Here is a 22,210-nt window from a genome sequence, read left to right on the forward strand (position 1 = left end):
TATACCGATAAAATTGCAACGCAAATATTACACATAGGCCCAATAATGATTATATATGAAAAAAATTGTAAAGGAACATTACCAAGAATGAAAGATAGCCTCTTTTGATGTTTTACGCTCAAGGACATGAATTGAAGCAAACTATATGGGTGATTAAATGAAGATAATGCTTACAGAGGGTTTCATAGTTAAACGTCGGCAATTTGTTAAATGATACCCATGGAGACGCAGCACGAGCAATTGTTTCACAGCCCTGTGTCGGACGGCGATTCTCTTTTCTTACTTCCTTATTTGTCTTCTTTACTGGACAACGGTCGAGAATGGTCAACTGTTTGTAAAGAGATATTAGAAAAAGAAAGGAAGGGCCGAACGAACTCATTTGACACTGGTCAGTACCTTCTTCATTCGAGCCTTTCGTCAGCTGACAGATCCACATGACCGAGTTCTATCAGTAAGATGTTTCACTGCTTGTTGCTAAATTTGCAAATTCTTGGTATGCTGAGTAAGCGCTGTATTAGTATATTATTGACCGTTGTGTAGTTATACATCGTGTTGTATGTTATCTCAAAGCTTAAATGTTCTTTGCTATTGTTGAATTGCGAGCATTAACCGTATACTTCAGCGATTATTTAGGTTGCTTTTTACAGAACAAATGTAAAGAAAGAGCTTAAAGTATTCACAGGAATTTATTTTAATCCCCGACACCAACAGAGTGTATCTTACTATCTTTACGTGAGGAGAAAAGGACCGTCATGCCTCAATGATCACTTAACCGCTATTGGGATTATACTTCAGCAATTTAGGTCAGTTGCCACAGTCTGTTTGTGCCCGTTGAGAGTTAAGTTTCAGAAGTATGCAGCTATCCTATTTCATTCTTAACAATGCAAACGTTCTCATACTTGCTTAGAATTCGTAGGTAGTAAAGTACATGTACATTTATTGACGTGTAATTAAATATATAACATGTTGTTTACCGTATTTAACATTGTAAACATCAGATAATCGTAAACGATTTAATGAATCGTATGGTGTACACCTGTTCCAAAATATTATTTAATCAAATACAGTCTTAGTACGAGAGGTGTAAGTACACAGTGTTAGATAATAAACGTGCTTTCTGTCTGGTAATTGTGTCAGTTCTTTTGTTATTATTATGTGGTTTATGACGTATATACTCGTAAACCAATGTAGTATTACTTGACTCAGTTTTACTCACGTATTTGCTTATTACTCAATTTTGTTAATGTAAATTAAGATTTTAAATTACAGTATGTAAGTCTAACTATAGTTTTTAATTATAAAATGTCTTTGTTAATATATCGTACAGGGCAGGCTATTGGAAAATTGATTATAAATACTGTTTGTTAGTCTGTGTGGTTACTTTCCATAAACCTGTACATATTTGCAGTTTTGTTACTTTGCATTGTTTGTAGCAGCAGAAGTATAATTCAAAATAGAAAGCTTAGGACAAGAACTCCTTCAAACCAGCAATCAGAAAGGCAAGGACGTTGCTATTTATTTTATTTATCGAATGAATTTCTGCTAAGGCCGCCCCAGGAAAGGCAATACAAAGAATTGCTATGCATTATTGATTAGTTTCTAACTTTGTATTTCGGTCACATATACTCACTCTGTTTGTTTAAACATGGCACTTATCACTATATTGTATTAGGTAAACATCTTTTATACTGTTATCAAGTAAAGGTTAAAAAGGTCATAATTTATGTGATTGAACAGTTGTCTGGCTTATTTCTGGCTTGTTTTGGATTCAAAACAAGAGTGTATACTGTGTCCGTATTTCATTATAACACTGTCAAAACAGCTACAATAGTTTTTGGTAGTAATGCCTTTATTAGAAAGAAGCATTTGGCCAATATACAGTCATATTATTGTTTAATGGATGAATTTGGTGACATTAAATCTTCTTAATAATTACATTTTAATTTATATTGAAAGCCTTTAATTTTGGCCCTACTGTGTTTCTAAAAGATTCAAGGTTTTCATTTTAAACCATAGTGTACACTCACTATACTGCAGTGTATAGTATAGCTATTCTTTGTTCATATCTTAGTGTGTACCCCTATTCTTCTAAATGAAGTTTAATTATACGTAAAAAAAAGTACAGTCTTTTGGAAGTATAATTTGCTTTAGACTGTGATAGGTTCAAGTTTTTTAATCATTTAATTCAACTCTATTATAAATCTATTTTAAAATCCATTTTTATTAATTCAAATTGGAATTCAAATCAATTTTAATCAGCAAGGATAATTGATCCATAACAAATGAACATTACATTACCACTTGTTGGTTACCTTCCAGCAGGCATTTGGTTTCTTCGTACATTTATGCCGACTCAGACAATCAAACCACAACGCTGTGCCATTTGTTTGTCAATTTCTTCGTAAACGTGACACCGAGCAAAGATTTTGCGTATTTGAAATCGAAAATGTCACTTTCATAACAGCTGCAATGAGGGACTTCCCCTTTATATTAAGTCCGCTTGTGGACACGAAAAAATCTCACGAGGTTACGTCAGTATCTAATGTAAATCAACCAAGTGACCAGGCATTAGCTTTTTGACCTTCCGGTCGTGATATGTAGGCCTGCAGTGACGTCTGGCTCAAATGACCATTTCCACGGTCACTATGCAAACAGTTATACGATGAGTAATAGTTTCGTTCCAAACAACGTATTTAATGGAGCGGTTATCTGGTCCTTTTCACGGCACGGTGTAGGACTGTAGGAGTATCGAGTATCCTTTGTCTGCCAGTTGTACGACTATCAGATCATTTGTTAAAGCGAAGATCGCATGTATAGCTTCTACAGGGGTGGTCACTAAAGTCGAATAATGAGTCAACGGGTTACTTAAGCATTAACGTAAAAAGAGGTGAGATCTAAGTAGTAGTGTATAACTATAAACATCGAGAGAAATATTGTTCTTTTCCCCCCGCAACCAATTTTACAATTTCATCAAGAAAAATTTAGAATACGAATGGTGTATAGTTGGTTGGTGTAATATGGAACATGTTTTCATTTATTGTTATCGTCCCATTTGGTAGTGAACAAATAATCTTTACGTTTTCCCAAGACTTTAAATTTATTAAATATAAAACAGAATTAATAATTATAAAACACAATTAGAAAATTATGGGATATTATGTGCTAATGGCGCCCCTTTACCTTACAGTATAAAAAAGTTTACAAAATTAAATAACAGTTTGTCCTATCCTGTATAAAGGTCGTATGGGCACGAGCAGTCGTAATGCACGGGGCGTGTCAATATGTGCTTTCATAGCTTATGTTTGTAGGCGATAAAACAACGTTTCTTCATTCCCACGTATAAACCTAGTCGGCCTTATAAACACGCCTCGTATAAAGGATGTCTAAAGGATATTCCACCGTCATATTAACGTATTCATATGGCCTATGAGTTCCGCAGAATAAAGCTACAGGTGGATGGCGAAAACGCCAAGAAATAATGACAGACATTACTATGTGGATTTGTTGTATCGTCGGTGCATGCATTACAAAGCGTTCATGAGCGTCTATTCTAGTGTTTTTAATCGCGTATAAATTCCATGTTTTGATTCTTTCCGTACATCTGCATAGAGAGCTGCAAACAAATATCTATGGGTATGTATGTATTTTGTATATGTTTGCTTATGTACAGGAACTGTCGTACTTTGTTTAATTAATAAAGGGACTTAAATTCGCATACCACCCAAACGGCAGTCCTACCATGGGAACCGCTGGTCCGGACCGTGTGCTTACGGCTAAAGTAATCGTATCAAGGGTATTGTCTTGGTATGTCACTCACAATCCATAATAAATTAAACCAGGAATCCGTTACATAGAGAGACAAACAATATAGTACTGTTGGAATATGATGGGACTCTATTGGCGCATAAAATCCTGATCCTATTTTAAACATTAACAACGGTCCATGGAAGTCATAAGGATGCGGTTTTACAATTCTTTAAATGTTGTTTTTTTACTTCTAAATAGGATGATGAAATAAAATGAAAATGTGTCCTATCTTCCCCCACCCTGCTATATATTTTCTGAGTTGGTTATAATGCTTAAGCATAGGGTTATAGTTTTGTATTTGTAAAATAGACAGACTACTCTATAATAGTTCGCACGAACCCAACGAGAACGTGAAATGCAATTACTCTTCACCCATGCCGTTGCTCTCTAGTTGTCTGTCTGCGGTTTAAAAGTGCAAACTTTGTTCTAAATTTCTCGACTGACTATACCCATATGGGATCCTGTGCGCTAACTCGCTTCTACGATAGCAAACGCGTGGTAAGAGAAACAAATGTGTTTACAAATGTCAGTATGGTTATGAAAAGTCTGTCGTTTAAGAATGCACGTTTTACATTGTTTAAAAATCAACCAAGCATTTGTTACCACAGTTTTGTGATTATGATTAAAAACTTCCATATATGTTGCTGTTTTTCTTTAATTTTTATTTGCCTTGGAAGTTGAAATTGAACCATCCAAAGGTTACTTCGTTTATGAATATTACGAAACCCAATCTATTTTTGATTATGGTTTCGATCGTTGTCCATTCGACACCAATTGACTTCTAAATCAGTTCTGTTTATTTGATCACCGCCCACATCACCTACGTGTATTCGCGCTTTCGGTCTTCCGGTATTATAGGAATTGCGTCGATTTCCGTTAATCAACGATTACAAACACACCCTCCTAATTCCTAAGTAATATGTCGGGCGGGGATGGTGGGATGTGTTTTTATTCTCTTTTTTGTCTGATTTGTTAGTAAACAAGGAATATTTACAGAATTATTCAACCTTTTCTTCTCGAATCTAAAAAACGGAGTTAAGAAATATGGGATTTGGATGCTAACAGTATCCTTTTTTAACCCAACAGTAATGCAAATGTATGTTCCAGACAGAAGTTTTGCAAGTGTCTGCGTTCGTCCAAATTTCGCTTTGCCTGTGTCTATTAATAGACAGCGCTCAGTGTAAATTTAAGGTCATATTTACGTCTGCGGCTCTGCATAGTTCCAGGGTCAGACACTTTATACAGACAATCGCGAATCCGCAAAACCGACACAAAATAAAATGTATTTAGACTCGAAACTTGAAATAACTTTTTACGACGTGTATGGATGAAACCGGACCACTTATAAGTATTATACAAGCCGTGTAAAAAAACGCAAATGGGACAAATGCATCAGTTAAAAAGTAAAAGCAATACATTCTTTACGATAAACTATATTGACGTTTTATTTATATCGCCTTCATCGGGGAAGGCGCTGTTTTGGATATGCCCTGCAGCAATAAGTCTATGAAGAAATGCCTTAGTTTTATGCAAATGCTATAGTTGTACGGAAGTTACAATGGTAGATGAATTAAATATAGTAATGTGGGGCAAGATGGACATAGTTAGCGGATAATCTCCCATGTTTCCTAATTCTATTATTTTGTAAATATTGTTTGTTTACTATCAAATGAGATGATAAATAGAATGAAAACATAGACCATTTTACCCAAACCAAATATATTCACGATACACCGTCAAGCATCAACGTCAATGCTATCGACTAGGCTTGTTCGGTTTATGCATATTTGGCTTGTGGTGTCTACGAGTGCGTTGTCCCGATGCTGTTGCAGCTGTATTGTGGCTTAAGCCCGTTGTTCAATGTTATGGCTTAACGGCCAACCCTTAATTTATTCAAATTAAAATTGGATTTCTGGTAAGTGGCGGCCAGACGATGTTCTATTGACCCATCATCAATGGTCATCGTAACGTAAAGAACAGCTGTCTTTGTTTTTAAAACACGTCTCTGTATTAGAATTGTATATAGTACTGTGGAGTAGTAAGATGGATACTGTTGGTATATACATAGTGTTTCGTATTTTTTTTACCCTTTTAACGCTCCTTTGGAGTCGTGAGGATTCGGTTATAAAATTCATTTAATCCTTTGTTTACTACCGACTGCGAGAAGAGAATGGAATGAAAACATTGACCATCTTACCCCACCCAACTATAACATGATACACTGTCGATGCCAACAAGTTGTGTATTCATCTAATTATTAGATTTTCGCGTTTGTCTGCCGAGCTCGATGTTTGTTTTCTTCGTGATATGCCTCTAACGATCATAGATTAAATTAATCTAGCCGAAACCGCGCTACTATCCTAATGTTAAGCAGAAATCAGGCATGAATGAATGCTACGTGTCATGAACCTATTTTCACCCCGGCGGATGAGAATTACGTATACGTATTTTCATTACTACCCACTATGTATAACCCTATGCACTACCGGTGGCGTCACTGACGTGGGCGGCTTTCATAGAACCTAGGTTTACGTCATACATCGAATTCGTTGGACCTTGGCGGAAACGGGTCGTCCTTACAGTGCGGACAGGTACGTAGTAGTCGGTGCACTCCATTTCACACCCATTACTGCGCAATGCTGCGTTGTTCTATGCGCCACATACCAGACAACAATTCAGAATAATTTGAAAGGACATGGCCGTTTTACTGAACGTCATATAGTGTATATAGTAATGACAAGACGATAGCGTCTGTCAGAAGTTGACATGAACGTGTCAGGTAGACAAGGATGTTTAATCGTGTTGTTTCTGTTACGGTCGTTTATAGTAACCATAAACTAAAACGTGAGAAAAAAACTCTGCACAGCTACTGATAGTTCTCGGCCAATTTGAACGTTTTAAAGGTATGCCATTTTATCTATTTTTAAGGCAAAATTACAGAGCTCTTAAAGGTCGCTAGCTCTGAGAGTTCAAAAGAACGCTTATAGGTCCTGTATCATCCTGTTTTAGATTTTGCGGTTCATTATATAGTAGAAAATATTTTTTATAGTTCTGGACCAAAATGAACGCTTAAAGATCGCTGTTGTCTACTCTTAGGTCAAAATTACCGATTTTGTTAAAGGTGAAGTTTCATTGTGTTTTATCTCGCTTCATCAAGCAGAAAAGGTAAAAACTCGCCGAGAAAAGAATAACTCGCCCCCGGCGCACCAGCTTAGTGGTTCCACAACGATGCGCGTAGCCACACAAAATTTTAAGATGCCAAGTTAACGTAAATTGGATTGAGGGCTTAATTTTACCATTTGTCTGGAATGCGCAAAAGAAAGTACTTACCAACAAGTTTTTCTGTGTTAAATTTCATCGCTTTTAATATAACGTAGTTTTATTTATCCCTTAGAAGTTTTTAAATACGCCAATGCTTGAAAAAAGAGTTACAGTAATTAACATAGCGGCTGCTAAGTTAACATACGTAAGCTCAAAGTAAGTTTCAACTATTATTTAAAACAAATTAAGATTTAATAGTTACCACAAACAGCTAGTTTAGTGTGCTTCCGCACTTTCAAGTGAACTGGGAACGATTAGATTAAATATTGTGGCAAAGTATTGCTGGCAGCAACGTATTGACAACATATGGTATCGTTCTGTAGCTCGCGTCGTGGCGAAAGCATAAAAGCAACCGCACGCAACAGCGCACATACGGGCACATGCAAAATCAAACGCACTGCGACGGTGCAAGAGACAAGAACGTTGCAATAAATTCCGTCCTACTGTCTTAGTGAAGTCCGCCATGTCAATTTGCTTCGGGCGTCTCAATTAGCAAACTTTGCTAACGGTTTTCTACCAAATTCAAGTCTGTTTACGGTTTGCTGTTTTGAAAAGGGTGCGTCTTATGGACCAGTATACACAGTATACGGCATACGTTATCAGCTGGTTTATACGCTCAGTTACAAAGCTTTGGCAAGCGCAAATTAGGTCATGTTAGATTAGCTGTTTCCGCACAGTTGCCACTTGAAACTTAAGCAGCAATTCGTTCAGTGCCACAACAATGCAGTTATAGCTCAGCCGCATGCTTGTAAACTTTTATAGGTCATATATACATGTAAAGAAATCTTATTTGCCGTAAGCGTTTTATTGCGGCGTAGCGCACCTGGTTCAACCAGCAAATGCGATTTGTATAACTACTTGGCATGTTGTATTGACCGCGTGGAATCTTTTATTTGCATATTAAACCTACACAGTTGGAATTTGCTGGCGTTAATACTCTATGTAATATCATAAGCGCATTAGTTGTCTCTGTACAAGTAAAACTATTTATGATTATGTTAGGTAAAAGCCTAAAAGCCACACTTTTTTCATCCCCCAATCTTGTTACAAGGTGTGTTTTTATGCCTACTACAACATGGTGTATGCAGCGGTGTAAAAAGTGCCTATTTTCGATGCCGCCGGCATCGGCCGGAATTTTTAAAAACTGCCGGCAAAAAACGGCCGGCGTGGAAATCCGGAATTTATTTACTTCGCCGGCTGCGTAACATTTTGTTTCGTGTTAACGTATGCGTAAGTTACCTATTCGTGCAGTTCTGACGTAACAAACAGCTTTATATTATCATAAATCCGGCATTTATGTGGAGACAATGGCAATTGTGATGTAACATTACTAGCTATGTCGTATGGAACTTGCGGTATTTGATTGCGCCATAATAGGGATTTTGACTAATGTAATACGTAACAATACGAACAAATATTCAACTCGTGTTACCGAATATAAAACACAAACTATCTTAAAGCACTATTAAATTTCCGGTAATTATTATTACAAAGAAAATCCGTTGTAGGTAGAAACAAGCGAGTTTTTTAAACTGTAGTTGGTAATCGCCGATTAGTTTTATAGTTTCATTAAAGTAGCAATCCTAGTAGAGTATTCCTTGCTTAAACTAGCGTCTGTTATTAATTTCAATGTTGACCGGACAAAGTTTGTCGCGCTTAGTATTAATGACACTATACCGTATTTATTAAAAAAGCTCAGTAGCAAAACTTTAATTTTACGGCTAAATGTTTAGTCCTGTGACACTTACGCGTGTGTTACACGTGAAAATCGTCGCGGCAATCAGACTTTGATCGGAAAAAGACGAAACATGATTGACACGTTTTTAATTAAATTCTTACGCTACGAAGTACCGCGGGAGAAATGGTTGGCTTATATCCAAAAGCCTCGTACATGGTGAAAGCGGCGCACGAACGCGGGGCTAGATAGAGAGGCAAAATTTGACGTCAGAACACACGCGCCGGGAAAACTGCCGGAAAAAATATAAATGCAAACCGGTATCGGCCGGATTTTTATTTTTTACATGCCTGGGTGTATGCATGTTATGACTGCTAAAAATTTTCAATTTGGTTACTTACAATTTAATTTAATATTAAATATTCCTTAGTGATTTGGTACCTGAAAAAATCATTTCTAATTGCATCGCATTCGGTTACGGACATAAAATATTTATTTATTTCCAGAGAATAAAATAAATTGTGTTTATTGTGTCGACAAATGTACGTGGGTGCGTGCAGCTACTCACCCACGATAAATGGCCTTGTGATTAAAAAACTTTCGGAACTATTGTACGATGATGATGACAGCGGGTTCATTGGTCAACGCTGAGCCTTTCAAGCACGCCCACACAACCACAAGCGAACCACTGTGCGATATGTCGTACAGATTTATCTCATCCGGGTCACCCCTGTTCCGACACTCCAGCAGCGAAGCTGGAAATGAAGTCAATGACAACAACCAACCAAGGCATAAACCAGGTAAAGTTCTACTTTCCAACCTGGGTCTTAGGGTAATCGGACAACTCTGCCCTAAATCCCTGTAAAAAAAAATAACACTCTGTCACATCTAAGTTCTGGCGAATAATAGCCATGTTACACTACTTTGGTAAGGAGAAGTTTTCTTCAAATTGTGTAGTACTACACCATATCTTACTTTATACACACTTATTACCACTACATACTACACAGCCATGTTATTATAAAGCCAAGGAATGTAAAATACCATTACGAATGACCTAAAGTCTAGTCAGTTAGCGTTGGAGTGGCAATTATCTTAACCACATACTTAATACATCATAGTGTTCATTTCATCCTACTGTTGCAGCTTTAAAGAGAAAGTCTGAAGAAAGTATTTCTGATCCATCGCTGGCGTTCCATCCAGCAGCAAGAGGAGGTTTCATCTTAAACTCATTTGCATACGATGCTATACAAAGCATGCATAGAGGTAAATAGAAGTAGCAGGCCAACTCTGGCTTACATCTCGTATTCCCTGGTGTGGTGTAGAACCTTATCCATATTAAATAGAAATTAACATTACTATATGTTATAACTTATAAGCAATGTGCTAATGTGAACAATACACTCCTTTTGTGGTGTGCTGTGTTGTGGGACCTTAGTCACATTATCCATATAAATTGGAAATGAACTTGACGATTATACCAGTAATAATATGTACTATATTTGCATCTTTATTAAAATGATTGTTACATTTAGCCTATATCAGCATTGGGCCAACTGTAGCCTACCTCCCTTCTCCCATCCTACTATACCTTTATGTTTTTATGGTTTGTGGGCAACTGTATAATTAAAAGTAAACAACACTTATCACAATAGTAAACATTAAACTACCTTTTGCTTGTACAGACTATAGATCATACCTTTAAAACCAATAGTTCAAAAACTCGTAATTCTGTTCGGAAATGGCATTGTTTCTGTTAAAATCAATTCAGTTAATATTTTATAAAAGAAAACAGAAGTAGAAGATTTTGTATGTGTTTTTTAATCAATGGAAGTGAATGTAATAGGGTTGTGCGTCATATTTAGATGAACGTTCACACCAATTAGGATAAACATGGTGTGATTAGCGGTAAATTTTGTATTACGCCTCCTGCTATTATAATGTATGACAGCACCCATGTTAATGAGCAGGCGTTGTTAGGGCGCTGGCTTGTAAACATGGCCTATAAGGTTTAACTTTAAATCTAATACGCCAGCCATAACAATGAGTCAGTCTTAATATAGAAATTAATACGCGTGACACACAGCAGATAAAATAGAAAACAGAAACCCAGTTTACTTATTCAGTTCATCAGTTCATGCAAGTCACGATAATACATTTCCCTTGCCTAATGAGCAATACACGAGCCAACTAAAGTTCAGATTGCGGTCACACTTCATGACAAGTCACGTTATAATCATTAATATCTAGAACTCATAGTGCATGAACTATGCTTCCATTTAGTTAAATGATGTAACTTGACTTCTTTTTCCCGGAATTTTTCAAAATCTTTACCTTAAGCGCGTGTATGTCAATGCATTACACCGGGATAGGCATTACACTGGGAGCCTTGACTTTAGATACAGGTGTAGCATTGACTGTATGTTTTCTTTTTACACTGCTGTTGAAAGTTTACACAAATAAGTGGAGCAAAAATATATTGCATTGATGTGCCAAATTAATGAGGTTTCCTTTGTTTGGCAACTGTGAGTGTAGCTGTATTTTAGTAATGTTACATCGGATTTTGTTACAAATTAAAAAACGTTACACCTAGGATACTTGGTACTTTAATTAAAGTAGAGAATTACATTTGTGATACCTATGATACTGCGACACTGGGTACTTTATAACATCACCATATCTAGCATACACCCTCCATTCCAGGCCAAAGCAACCAAAGTCATGACATTGTACCGAACACTTTACCAAAGATATCAGATCCCCATCGAAGGTAAGAAGGAATAAATCAACATTGTTCGAATATTTAACTTAGCAACACAACCAAAGTAAAATAAAAGGAGACGTTCAGTTTAGTAAAAAAACAAGGAGACAGCACTTTGGTATTAAACAGAAGAACACACTTATAATACATGAGAGACATCCAATTTTTTTAAATTTATGATCATTTATTTATCATATTTCATCTACTCTGTTGGCTTAAGCAATTAAATGTTAAAGCAGTTAAACCATGTGCTTAAACTTACCCCTAAACACGCCATGGCTGTAATGTTAGTTCATTGCCGTGTTTTTCAACACAATACATGAGATATCATGTTCCAAAGTTGTGAATGTGCCAATATCAAATATTTGTTCACCAAACAAACTGATTTGTCTATCTCAGCAGATTAGTTTACTATGAGTTGCGCTTTTAAACAACAGGATGTGAAAAACATAAAATAACCAGTGTCTAATTGTATTATATAAATATTTATTAAAATACCAAAATAAATAAAAGTTGTTTTACATTAAAAAAAAGCATTTAACTTTTTCTAAAATATATATTATATGTATTAAGTTTTAAAGTGTTTCTGAAAAAAAAAATATATTCAAATTTTCTTCCCAGGTCTCCTGAAACTCAGCCCACGAGGCCCCCTAGTGGTAGCGTCCCACACGGAAGTAGATCGTTCTTTGACAACGACGAGGATGACTCGTGGAAAGTTTGTGGCGTTTGTAACGACAAAGCTACCGGTTATCACTTCAACGCTCTTACCTGCGAGGGCTGTAAAGGTTTCTTCAGGTGTGTAATAAACTAATAATTGTGTAACATAAGCAGGAAAAGCAACTCTAGAAGGTTAATTGGGAAGTAGCTTCCTGTGGCTGCAGGCTTCGCAAAGGTGTCCATTTTTGTTTCATTTTTAGTATGTTTTTGAATGGCAAAACTCAATTGTGGTTTGCGTAGGTGGCAAACTGTTTAAAATGCACTGTTTCTTATTTTATATATATAAACCTAATACAAAAATTTGTATACTGATGATATGATATATTAAGGCACTTGTAGATATACCATAGCTGCCTGGCAACGCGAACATAAATTTTTCATTACATTTGCATGTAGAGAGTAGACACTGACATTGACCTACTTTTTAACTGATTTGTATATAGGCATACAGACGTGCCTGAGACAACCATTATGATTATATACTTAGCCCAACCTGTTGTAAACACCCATGACCTACATTCCAACATTATATGTTTTGAACAATCATTAAATTGTTCACACACACATGTATATTACCTCACATACAAAGCATGTAGCTAGCCCCAGGCATATACTCCTGGTAGGTAAACACACAACCTTCTACATTCAATAGGTTAACCTACTTTCTATGCCTTACATTTTATGAGCGATTTTATGAGCTGGTTTGTACAATCTTACACAAACTAGACATTTGATATGAATGTTTTATATTTTACTTCGTTGTCCAGCAATGTAAAGTGCAATATTTTGTATAGAAAATTAAAACATAACCGTTATAGACCTATGTATTATATACATATACACGCCTTTTTTCTAAATATTGTTTTTCTGGAGGATTGCCTTGTAGAAAAAATACAATTTTGTTATAAGTTTACAAATTAATATAGGTGTCATTAGTTTTTGTTCAATAACCGAAAAATATAACAAATAAACGTTTAAATTATATGCATGAAAGCTTATTGCATTTACTAATTTCCCAATGTACATTTTACAGGCGGAGCGTTAAAAATTCCAAGACTTTTACCTGCACATACAACAACCAATGTAGCATCACTAAAAGCAACAGAAGGCAGTGCCAAGCCTGCAGGTTGAGAAAATGCATTCAAATTGGAATGAAGCGCGAATGTAAGTGTCTACTCCATTAATTATTCACTAATACAGTCCAGAGAAATAGGTTGAATACTTAAATAGGTAGTGAGCCTAATAAATGTCACAACTCCAATGTTATTAAACAATCCACACAGTATGACTGGTAGCTCACGTAAATGTTTTTCCTTTTAAAAACACCTGTTTAAATAATTAAAATAATGAATGATAAATCTGTAAAATCCTGCAGAGTTTTAGTTTCCAGCAACCTAGAATAGACAACGCAATAACTGTAATAAATTCATTGAATCTGGGCATCTAGCCCTTATTGTTGGATGATTCTCATTGCAATATGACATAATAATGGGTGCCAAACTTTTATAAATGTAGGGGAGGTGGTAATTGTTAGAAGCACTGCTATGAAACTAATCAAACTTATTGATTTTAATGTTTGCTGATTAATGTAGTGTTTCTTAGTTTCGCCTGCCCCCCCTTCCCCTCTCGGGTTTAGTTCATATCAACAGAATACACCAAGTGCTACTATATATGTATATATTTAGTTGCCAGTATTCCATAATAGGCATGGTTTGATAAATATACCTTTGTGTTAAATGTCACCACAGCTTCTCATATAAGTCCTCAGTCACTAGAGCGTAGGAAATGTTATTGAATTTATAAATAATTAAACACCCTTCCTGTTCCTACCGCAGCACTTTTAGAAATCTTTTGTTTAACCACCTCTTTACTTTTGTATTTAAAACTTTCAGGCTATTGATTTTGTCTATATAAAAATAATTCTATATTAAAAGGTTTGACCGGTAAGGTGGACATAATTTTATGGACACCAGATAAAATAAAGTCCTTTGTTTTAACCATCTCTCGTAATTCTATAAAAATTGACTGCACAGTTGGTAACTGTCCACTTAATTGATCACGGTATTGACCTAACTTGAAATTGGTTTTAGGTTTAACTTGAAATTAGTTATAGCCATGAGCTTAAATTGGCCTGTAGTTTATTGTATTCTGAATCCCAAGTTCTCGACAATTTTGAATAAAACATTAATGCTGCCTTTGGCATAAAACATGCATTAGGTGTGTAATAGACTTAATACTTTTATAATGCTTCATTTTGACAACCATATAATCCACAGGTATCATGTCACCTGATGAAATACAGATGAAAAAAACTTTAGTTTTATCGAACCGCATAAAACGTGCAACAATGCAATGGGTGCCTATGGAGCTAACCAACGACCAGAAGATACTTCTGGACACAATTTGTTCGGCGTTTATTCAAAGCAACAACTTACCTGAGAAAGGAGTAATCAGGGTATGGATATTTTGCATGTGATCTTCGTATTTTCTTATGTATGGGCCAATCCTGACTTAAGTCCCATGACACCAATGGCCTGCCACACTGCCGGACCTCACCCACATAGATTAAATCACCTCATTTGCATTTTGCATTATCTCATGTTCACTTTGTTGTTGAATCCCGTACAAATGTGTTAGATTTACTTTACTACTCGATAGTACTAGTTGCAACGTCTCGTCTGTATATATTGTAACTAACAGGTAGGATTACTGAGTTATTAACGTGATTTGGCAGCTTGAACTTGTTTACCAGGATTTTTCTTGGAATCAAGTTGTTTTTTTAAGAAATTTTCTTATAAATCAATTGCAATATGGGTATCGCAGAAATACAGTTATACATGTAGCTTTAAAAGAAAGATAAAATCATATTTTTGCATTGCAATTTATAGTAATCTTATATACAACACAACAGTTATGCAAATTATTCTGTGTCAAATATATTATCAGCCAACTAAAATATTAGTCTCACCAAATATAAATATTTAAAAAATGTTTAAAATACGAGGGTCCCAATTTACCATTTCAATAGACCACATAATTTTGCACTAAATTTGCAAAAACCGCTAAAACTTGCTTTAAAGTGATAACAATCAACTTAGTTGTCTTGGTCTTACCATGTAGTTGCGATTCCAATCAGCTGGATAACCTTGTGTTTGTCATGGGTGTAATCCATAATTTATAAGTTACACCTCGCGTCTCTGTACAAAGGATGCTATCAACTCAGTCTCGTCGATAAATTAATCTTATTAGAGTTTCACAATAAGCCTTCAATATTATGTTGTGTAATAATAGTCTTTATTATAAATGTATCTGGGGTTCTTTCATAAAACACTTTAGATTAACTAGATTTATTTGCACAACATATTAAACAAATGATAAATATTAGAAATAATGGAACAGGTTGTAGTAGATTTACTGTAATTTAATAAAAACTATCCAAGTATAGTATTAAAATTTATTCAGTTTAACTTTTTAACACAATCGTTTCATTTTTTAAATGGATTTATTTTTTAATCCAATTTATCACTAGAGCTTTACACAACTTTTTTATATATAAAAATTAACCATTTAAAAAAATAAATTTCTATAACTTTAAACCACAGGGTGGGGAGGAAGTGCGACAGGACGCAGATAAAGGATCTCCATGTTCATCACCCTCGTCATCCAGCAATAATTCAAACTTCTTGGAATTGTAAGTTATTTAAACTGGGTATTGATTCCAATTTAATATATGTGGCAGTGGGATAATGTGGTGTTTAAATGGATTGCAAGGATATTAAATGTAGCTGTTTTTATAATAAAATCTGATTATTGTAAAAAATCGAATAATGTAAATATCAGCTATGTAAGTGCAATCATTTTTATTTGGATATAAAGACTTAATATGGCTTGTTTTTTAACATTGCTTAAAAAATCGACATACAATGGCCAAAAATGTAAGCCAGAGTTGGCCAATTACAAACCCCATTAAAAAATTACCGTTAAAAACAGCACTTTATCTGTTGAAGTAACAAACATATAACATTTAACTAGTATATAAACTAATCTTCATTGTATTTATTCAGGATCAAGCGCATAGCAAACGACATAGCAGCACGTACACCAAGCAACATGACAAACCCAGCGCATGTTGTTCACTTCACCGACATTATGGAGTTCAGCATCAAAGAAATTATCAAGTTCTGCAAAAAAATCCCAACTTTTATGTAAGTTATAGGTTGCGTTTTAGTTTGTAGTATTATTTTTAACTTTTTATAATTTTTTATGTTTTCAATAAACACACATGTGGATTATGTTTATTTTTTAAATTGTAATTTTTTTGGATATAATTTACACACATTATTAATCTTGTAGGTTTTGGTACTCTTACACAAATGGCTATTAATTAATTAGTATAATACTATATATATTTATATAATACACAAATACCATACAGTATACATATTGTTTATAGTCGATTTGTATGTATATCTGTATTTTTTCTAATCAATGTTTGTATCAGTATTTTTCAAGTTGTTTCAATTTCAGGGACTTGGACCTAAAAGATCAAATCGCGTTACTTAAATCGGGCTGCACTGAGATATTGTTTATTAAAGCCAACTATACATATGATCTTGAGAAAAAAGCGTTAACCCTTGGGCCTGATATTCTCTATACCAGAGATTCCTTCTTACAAGGTAAGCATGACTGTGGCAGTGACCTGGATCTTTTAATAGCCTTAAAAATGTCGGCCATCAATTTTAAAGCTGGCTTGTTGTCTTAGCGATGCTTACTGTTGTTACTGCCAACATGAACAGAAGCTAAGGGTCAGGGGTCTGTAATGTTACTACAGAGTCACTGAAGCAGTAAATGGCTATAGATTGATATATTGTTACATTTTCCTCTGTAATGTTAGTCTACATACAAGCAAGAATGTATTAGTTTTTCCCATGTTTTAATTAACTCAAGTACAAAACTGGCATTCATAAAAATCTATGAAAACATAATTATCTTGTTTGGATATTACCACCATCTTGCGCATTTTAAACATAATTATGCATGTAATGCCTTTTGGGTGCCAACTGTTACATTAAAACTCTGCAAAACAAGAGTCATTATGTTGAAAGGGGACATATCACATATCCAATATTATGCATTTTATATTAAAGTCAAAATGCAACATATTTATGAACAATTGAATTATGATTTATAGGTTGTGGGGTATGTGTCCTTGGGCAAAACACTTAATGGTAGTATCTCAGAGTGGTCACTAACGTGTTGTCTTTGTCAGCCATACATAAAAATATCTCTAAAAAAATAATCTTCAAACAGTTACATACATGGTAACTTGTCAGAAGGCTTAAGGTGTGTAACAAAACTTCTGTGTTATAACTATATGGACTGTTATTGCCCAGCCACAGGAAGATAAATAAGTTACATTCATTACCAGGTGGAATGTCGGTTGAATACACGGATAATTACCTCAAGTTTCATGAAGATTTGAGCGCTCTACAACTGGATGATGTTGAAATGTCATCTCTGTCTGCAATCGCCCTATTTTCGGCAGGTTCGTAGAAATATCTAATCTACATCTGTGATTGTCAAAGTTTTACGGCTAAGCAACTATCACATCCTCTATCTGTTTGGGCAATTACAGCAAAACAAGTTTTGTCACCTACAATTTTTTTTTTCATGAATTAATATTAATTAGTGAAAATTAAGAAGAAAACTTGGGGCTTTTTTACGACACATAATTTTAAAACCATGAGCCGAGAAATACTTAAAATACTGGCTGTAACAATATTGCTGGTGTCTTTTTAGATTTGGGCTTTTAAATGTCTAAAAAATCATTTAAAAGTCGGGTATTTAAAAAAATTTTTTAGGAAGTCTGGATCTGGTGCTACGGAAACTTAGCAGACAAAAGCCCATTGTTTAGTAAAAGATATATATTTGGCCCAAATGGCATCGTCAGTCTCTAATTTAAATAGAACAAACTTTAGGAAGTGGCTGTTCATTTTTGGTTGAACACTTAAAATGTTTTTTACTTTAAATTCACTTTTAATTGGAAAAAGCCATTAGTTTCACAATTCTTTTGCCCTATATATATTTTAAAGTTGATTTAATCTCACAAAGGTTTTATCATTGTCTAAATATTTACCCGTCTACATTAGTATACCATGAATTGTGATACAATCGGCAAGGGTGGCTTATACACTTATACAGCAACTAACATACCTCCAGGCCATGTTTTCTTGCAGTTACCGATTGACACTGCAATATTAAGTGCAGGGATTTAACAAAAACTTTCTCTAAATTGAGTTTTTTCCTTTAAACTTCTGCAATTTTAATTATCCTGCTACAAAATTATAGATTTTTTTATCCCTTTTAAAATGGATTAATTTTAAATTTCTCTCTAAGTTTTTGGATTTTTTGTACTAAGTAAGGACTTTTGTGTCACTTTTCCAATGCAACAGCCTCTTTGGCCTTTTATATGTTTATGTTAACATGTATATTGGCACTCTGCTGTGGTTTAGCAGGTATTTGTGGGATCTTTTTTATCTAAAAAATAAGTATGTATTAAACAATTAACAAAATAACAACCGCGTATGGGAGTCAAGAAAACAAAAAAAAGGTGTCCCATCTTTCCACACCCTATTTTATAAATTGTAACCAATGATTTGCCCATCTTACGTGGAGATTTTATCAAAGTGATCTCACCGTGGCAGACTAAACATTGGTTAAAGTAAATCTCGCTCAAATTATCTCACTGACATTTAAAAAAAAGATTTCAAGATTACGTTATGCCTTGTTCTAAACTGTCACATCAAATGCCTTGTTCTAAACTTTGACATCACTAAAGATAGTGTTTGGTTGTAAACATATGACGATGAAGACAATTATGACATGCATTTATTATATATGGCTATGAGGTGTAGGCTGTAGTGTTTGTATTAAAACTAACCACAGAGCCTCTGATCTCTAGTTTTTTTTTGTATCACATAAATGTAGTACTTTTATCTTATATGTAATGTTTTTTGTCATACTTATATTGGCTGTAGCATTTGTATTAAAACTAATCAAAACATCTTTAACCTTTTCCATTTCTTTAGATCGAGCTGACTTGGTGGACCAGCAGCGTGTGGAAAATCAGCAAGAAGCTTTAGCTTTATGTTTACAAGCTTACTCTGAAAGCTCATGGAAAGTTCGGAATCGCTTCGCCATCATCATGTCGTTCCTACCAAGGCTGAGAACCCTCAACAGTTTGTGTACGACTGCCTTCTCACAAGTCAAGGTAATCTTCTATTTAGTCAGGTGCCGTGGCTTAGTGTTTAGGTGCTTGCATTTTAACTAAAGGATATCGGGCTCGATGCTCCTTGCTGCTACCATTGACGTAAATGTGTCTTTGGGCAAGACAGGCATTGCTTTTATCTAGTGAACAGTGGTTACTGTTGGGTTGTAGAACCTAGGGTACCGGGGTAATTTTTTGCCCAGGGTAATCATTATATGATACGTGACAATCAATGTTTATTTAATTCAACTTGTTTTATTCATACACCTCATGCACACACCATTATAATAAGCATAACATTTCCCAAACCTTTTCACAGAAACAATTTGGTGAAGAAATTCGACCTCTTGTTAAAGAAGTTCAACCCACCGTGGAAAACGCTTGAATGTACAAAGATAACAAACAAAGAAACAATGACAGTGATAGGCTGTGGTGAAATGAAGGCCGTAGTGGATTAGCAATATCTTCTGGAAACTTTTTATGACATTTCTATTTTAATCTCGTTTTAAAGTTTTATGACTCTTCTCCTCATGTTGTTTCATTGTAACTTTATCGAGGGTTCATAGTATCAACCCTGCACAGAAGGAACCGCTACACTCATGGCCTCCGTCCTGAGTTTCTACCTCACACTAATGAAATGCAGCATCAAGTAGGGCCCACTACGCCATATGTTGGCTCAACATCACATGACAGCTGCACTTACCACCAAATCCTGACAAATAGGAATGGAAAGAATTTTAAAAAGTGAAAAACACAGTCAAAAGTAACAATGATCTTTGGGATAACTCATCATTTGTGACAATATTCACATTACAAGAGGTACAACCTAAATCATCTACAATGAATTATACCTGGAATTAAAAACACTCAAAACTGATCGAAATCTTCAGGAAAAAAAACAACATTTTTGTGACAATATTCACATTACGAAACATCTTGAAGCTACAAAGAAATTGCCAGGAAACCTTCTGTGCAGTTATAGGACAGTGCTTACCTGTGAGTGTGTTTCTACACTCAGCATTGAATTGTAAAGACGAGTTTTGCGCCACCAGCTTCTGTTGTAAACTCCGCCAAGTTCAGCACATTTGTCCAGGATATCATTGCTCAGCATACAGTGTGCTCATATATCTTGTGTCTTATTTATACATTTGCGCCAACTAGGCAAGAAGGAAAGCAACAACCATTAAACTTGGGTTAATATATAGTAGTGACCACTCTGGTTTATCATTCAAGTTTGGGTAACAGGACAACTCTGGCCTAAATCCCACTTATAGACCTCACCCATAAAAAAATCCCATTAAATGAAATATATCAAATCGCACAGATCCATATAAAGTAATAATTATCATGGTTCGATCATTGAATATTTATTAACAAGGTGATTTTGTTTAAATCTTGAATTATCTTTTCGTTTCCAATTATAACAGTTGTTTGATGTCTCAAAAGTGGACACATACCCCCGATAACTTACATGCACGCCAGGTTTTAGTTGCTTACCTGTTTGAAGTTCATGTGGTTTGATCAACATAGTTTAATTTCATGTACCTTGAAAGTTTCATGTTTAGCTTGCATGTTTTACAACTCCACCCTAAGAGAATGATATCCTCGTAGATTCTAAACAACCTCGTAGATTCTAAACAATCATGCAAAATACATGAGTGGTATCCAATTACTTGTTTACACCAAAATTGCATGAAATGTTTTATTTTATTAAACCTTTTATCAAATTTATCTAAAATTGTATTTACTTTTATTGAATTAACAATGTTCCTTAAACACCTCTTAAAACACTGAACAAAAGTTTCGTTTTTCCTCTAATGTTTTATCCACTAAGTATTCAATATGTAAAACCCAGTGTGCCCCATATTAGGAAATATCTGTTGTTTTTATTCGTACCCTACACCACTGGATTGTATAATGTTGAAGTATATATACCAGTGTTTCATTGCTATTACTAACACGGACATAGCCGCCGATATGTGTTGTATTCTTTGATTAGTTTTAGTAGATCAGTAATACGGATATTATATTTTAGTGGGGGAAGATGGGATACCTTTTCATTCTATTTTCTCGTCCTCATTTGGTAGTAAATAATGAACATTTAAAGTTTTAAAAAGTCATAAAACCGTATCTTCCCGACTCTCATACCGTTGCTTATTCGTTAAACCACGATCGGGATTTTGGGGCATTATGTGTTAAAGGTGTCCCATATTACCTCGCAGTACTATATGGCGAAGTGTTTATAGTGCTCGCCTTGTTTTAAGGCAAGATAGAAATGATTCTCTGGACTACTATCATTGTGGGCATGTGTGTTCTTGGGCAAAACACTTAGCGGCAATTGCTTGTCCATGCTGTCAGTCACACAGAAAAAAAATGATCACGCACAAGTTAGGACATACAAACTCGTAAGCACTAGGTGCAAAATAGAGCAACTTACATTCATCACTCATAGTAGAAAAGCGAGCGCCAATAAAAGTCAAAAATTGTTGTTGCCGATTAGTCATGCAACTTTTCTCACGTCATGTCACGCGAGCGATCTCCTACAGGACAAAAGGTGGGATGTCTGGTGTGGGTATTTTAGAAATTGTAAAAGCACGGAGCTTGCCGAAAAATACAACACGCCTTGGAAAATGTCCTGTTGTCACAGCAAGGAAGCACACGT

At 35.1% G+C, this 22,210-nt stretch overlaps 1 protein-coding gene and 1 long non-coding RNA gene across 2 annotated transcripts in view; one reads left to right on the forward strand and one right to left on the reverse strand.

Annotated features, from left to right (window-relative positions):
* Positions 1 to 2,284: 2,284 nt before the first annotated feature.
* Positions 2,285 to 21,524, forward strand: LOC149740719 (nuclear receptor subfamily 1 group I member 3-like). Its single transcript, XM_089873388.1, has 13 exons — positions 2,285 to 2,887; positions 9,310 to 9,603; positions 9,950 to 10,069; positions 11,507 to 11,573; positions 12,186 to 12,359; positions 13,315 to 13,445; positions 14,558 to 14,736; positions 15,884 to 15,972; positions 16,346 to 16,486; positions 16,809 to 16,957; positions 17,710 to 17,826; positions 19,370 to 19,551; positions 19,868 to 21,524. Exons 2-13 carry the CDS (start codon positions 9,420 to 9,422, stop codon positions 19,931 to 19,933), a joined length of 1,599 nt encoding a protein of 532 aa, XP_089729514.1. The 5' UTR covers positions 2,285 to 2,887; positions 9,310 to 9,419; the 3' UTR covers positions 19,934 to 21,524.
* Positions 7,941 to 22,210, reverse strand: part of LOC149740720 (uncharacterized) — a 163,843-nt gene continuing 149,573 nt past the window's right edge. The window contains exon 2 of the long non-coding RNA XR_016384502.1: positions 7,941 to 8,742. This is a non-coding gene — a long non-coding RNA (uncharacterized LOC149740720). The remainder of the gene's footprint in view (positions 8,743 to 22,210) is intronic.

Source organism: Ciona robusta, chromosome 2, assembly GCF_009617815.1.
Source record: "Ciona robusta chromosome 2, ASM961781v2".
Classification (NCBI taxonomy): Eukaryota; Metazoa; Chordata; class Ascidiacea; order Phlebobranchia; family Cionidae; genus Ciona; species Ciona robusta.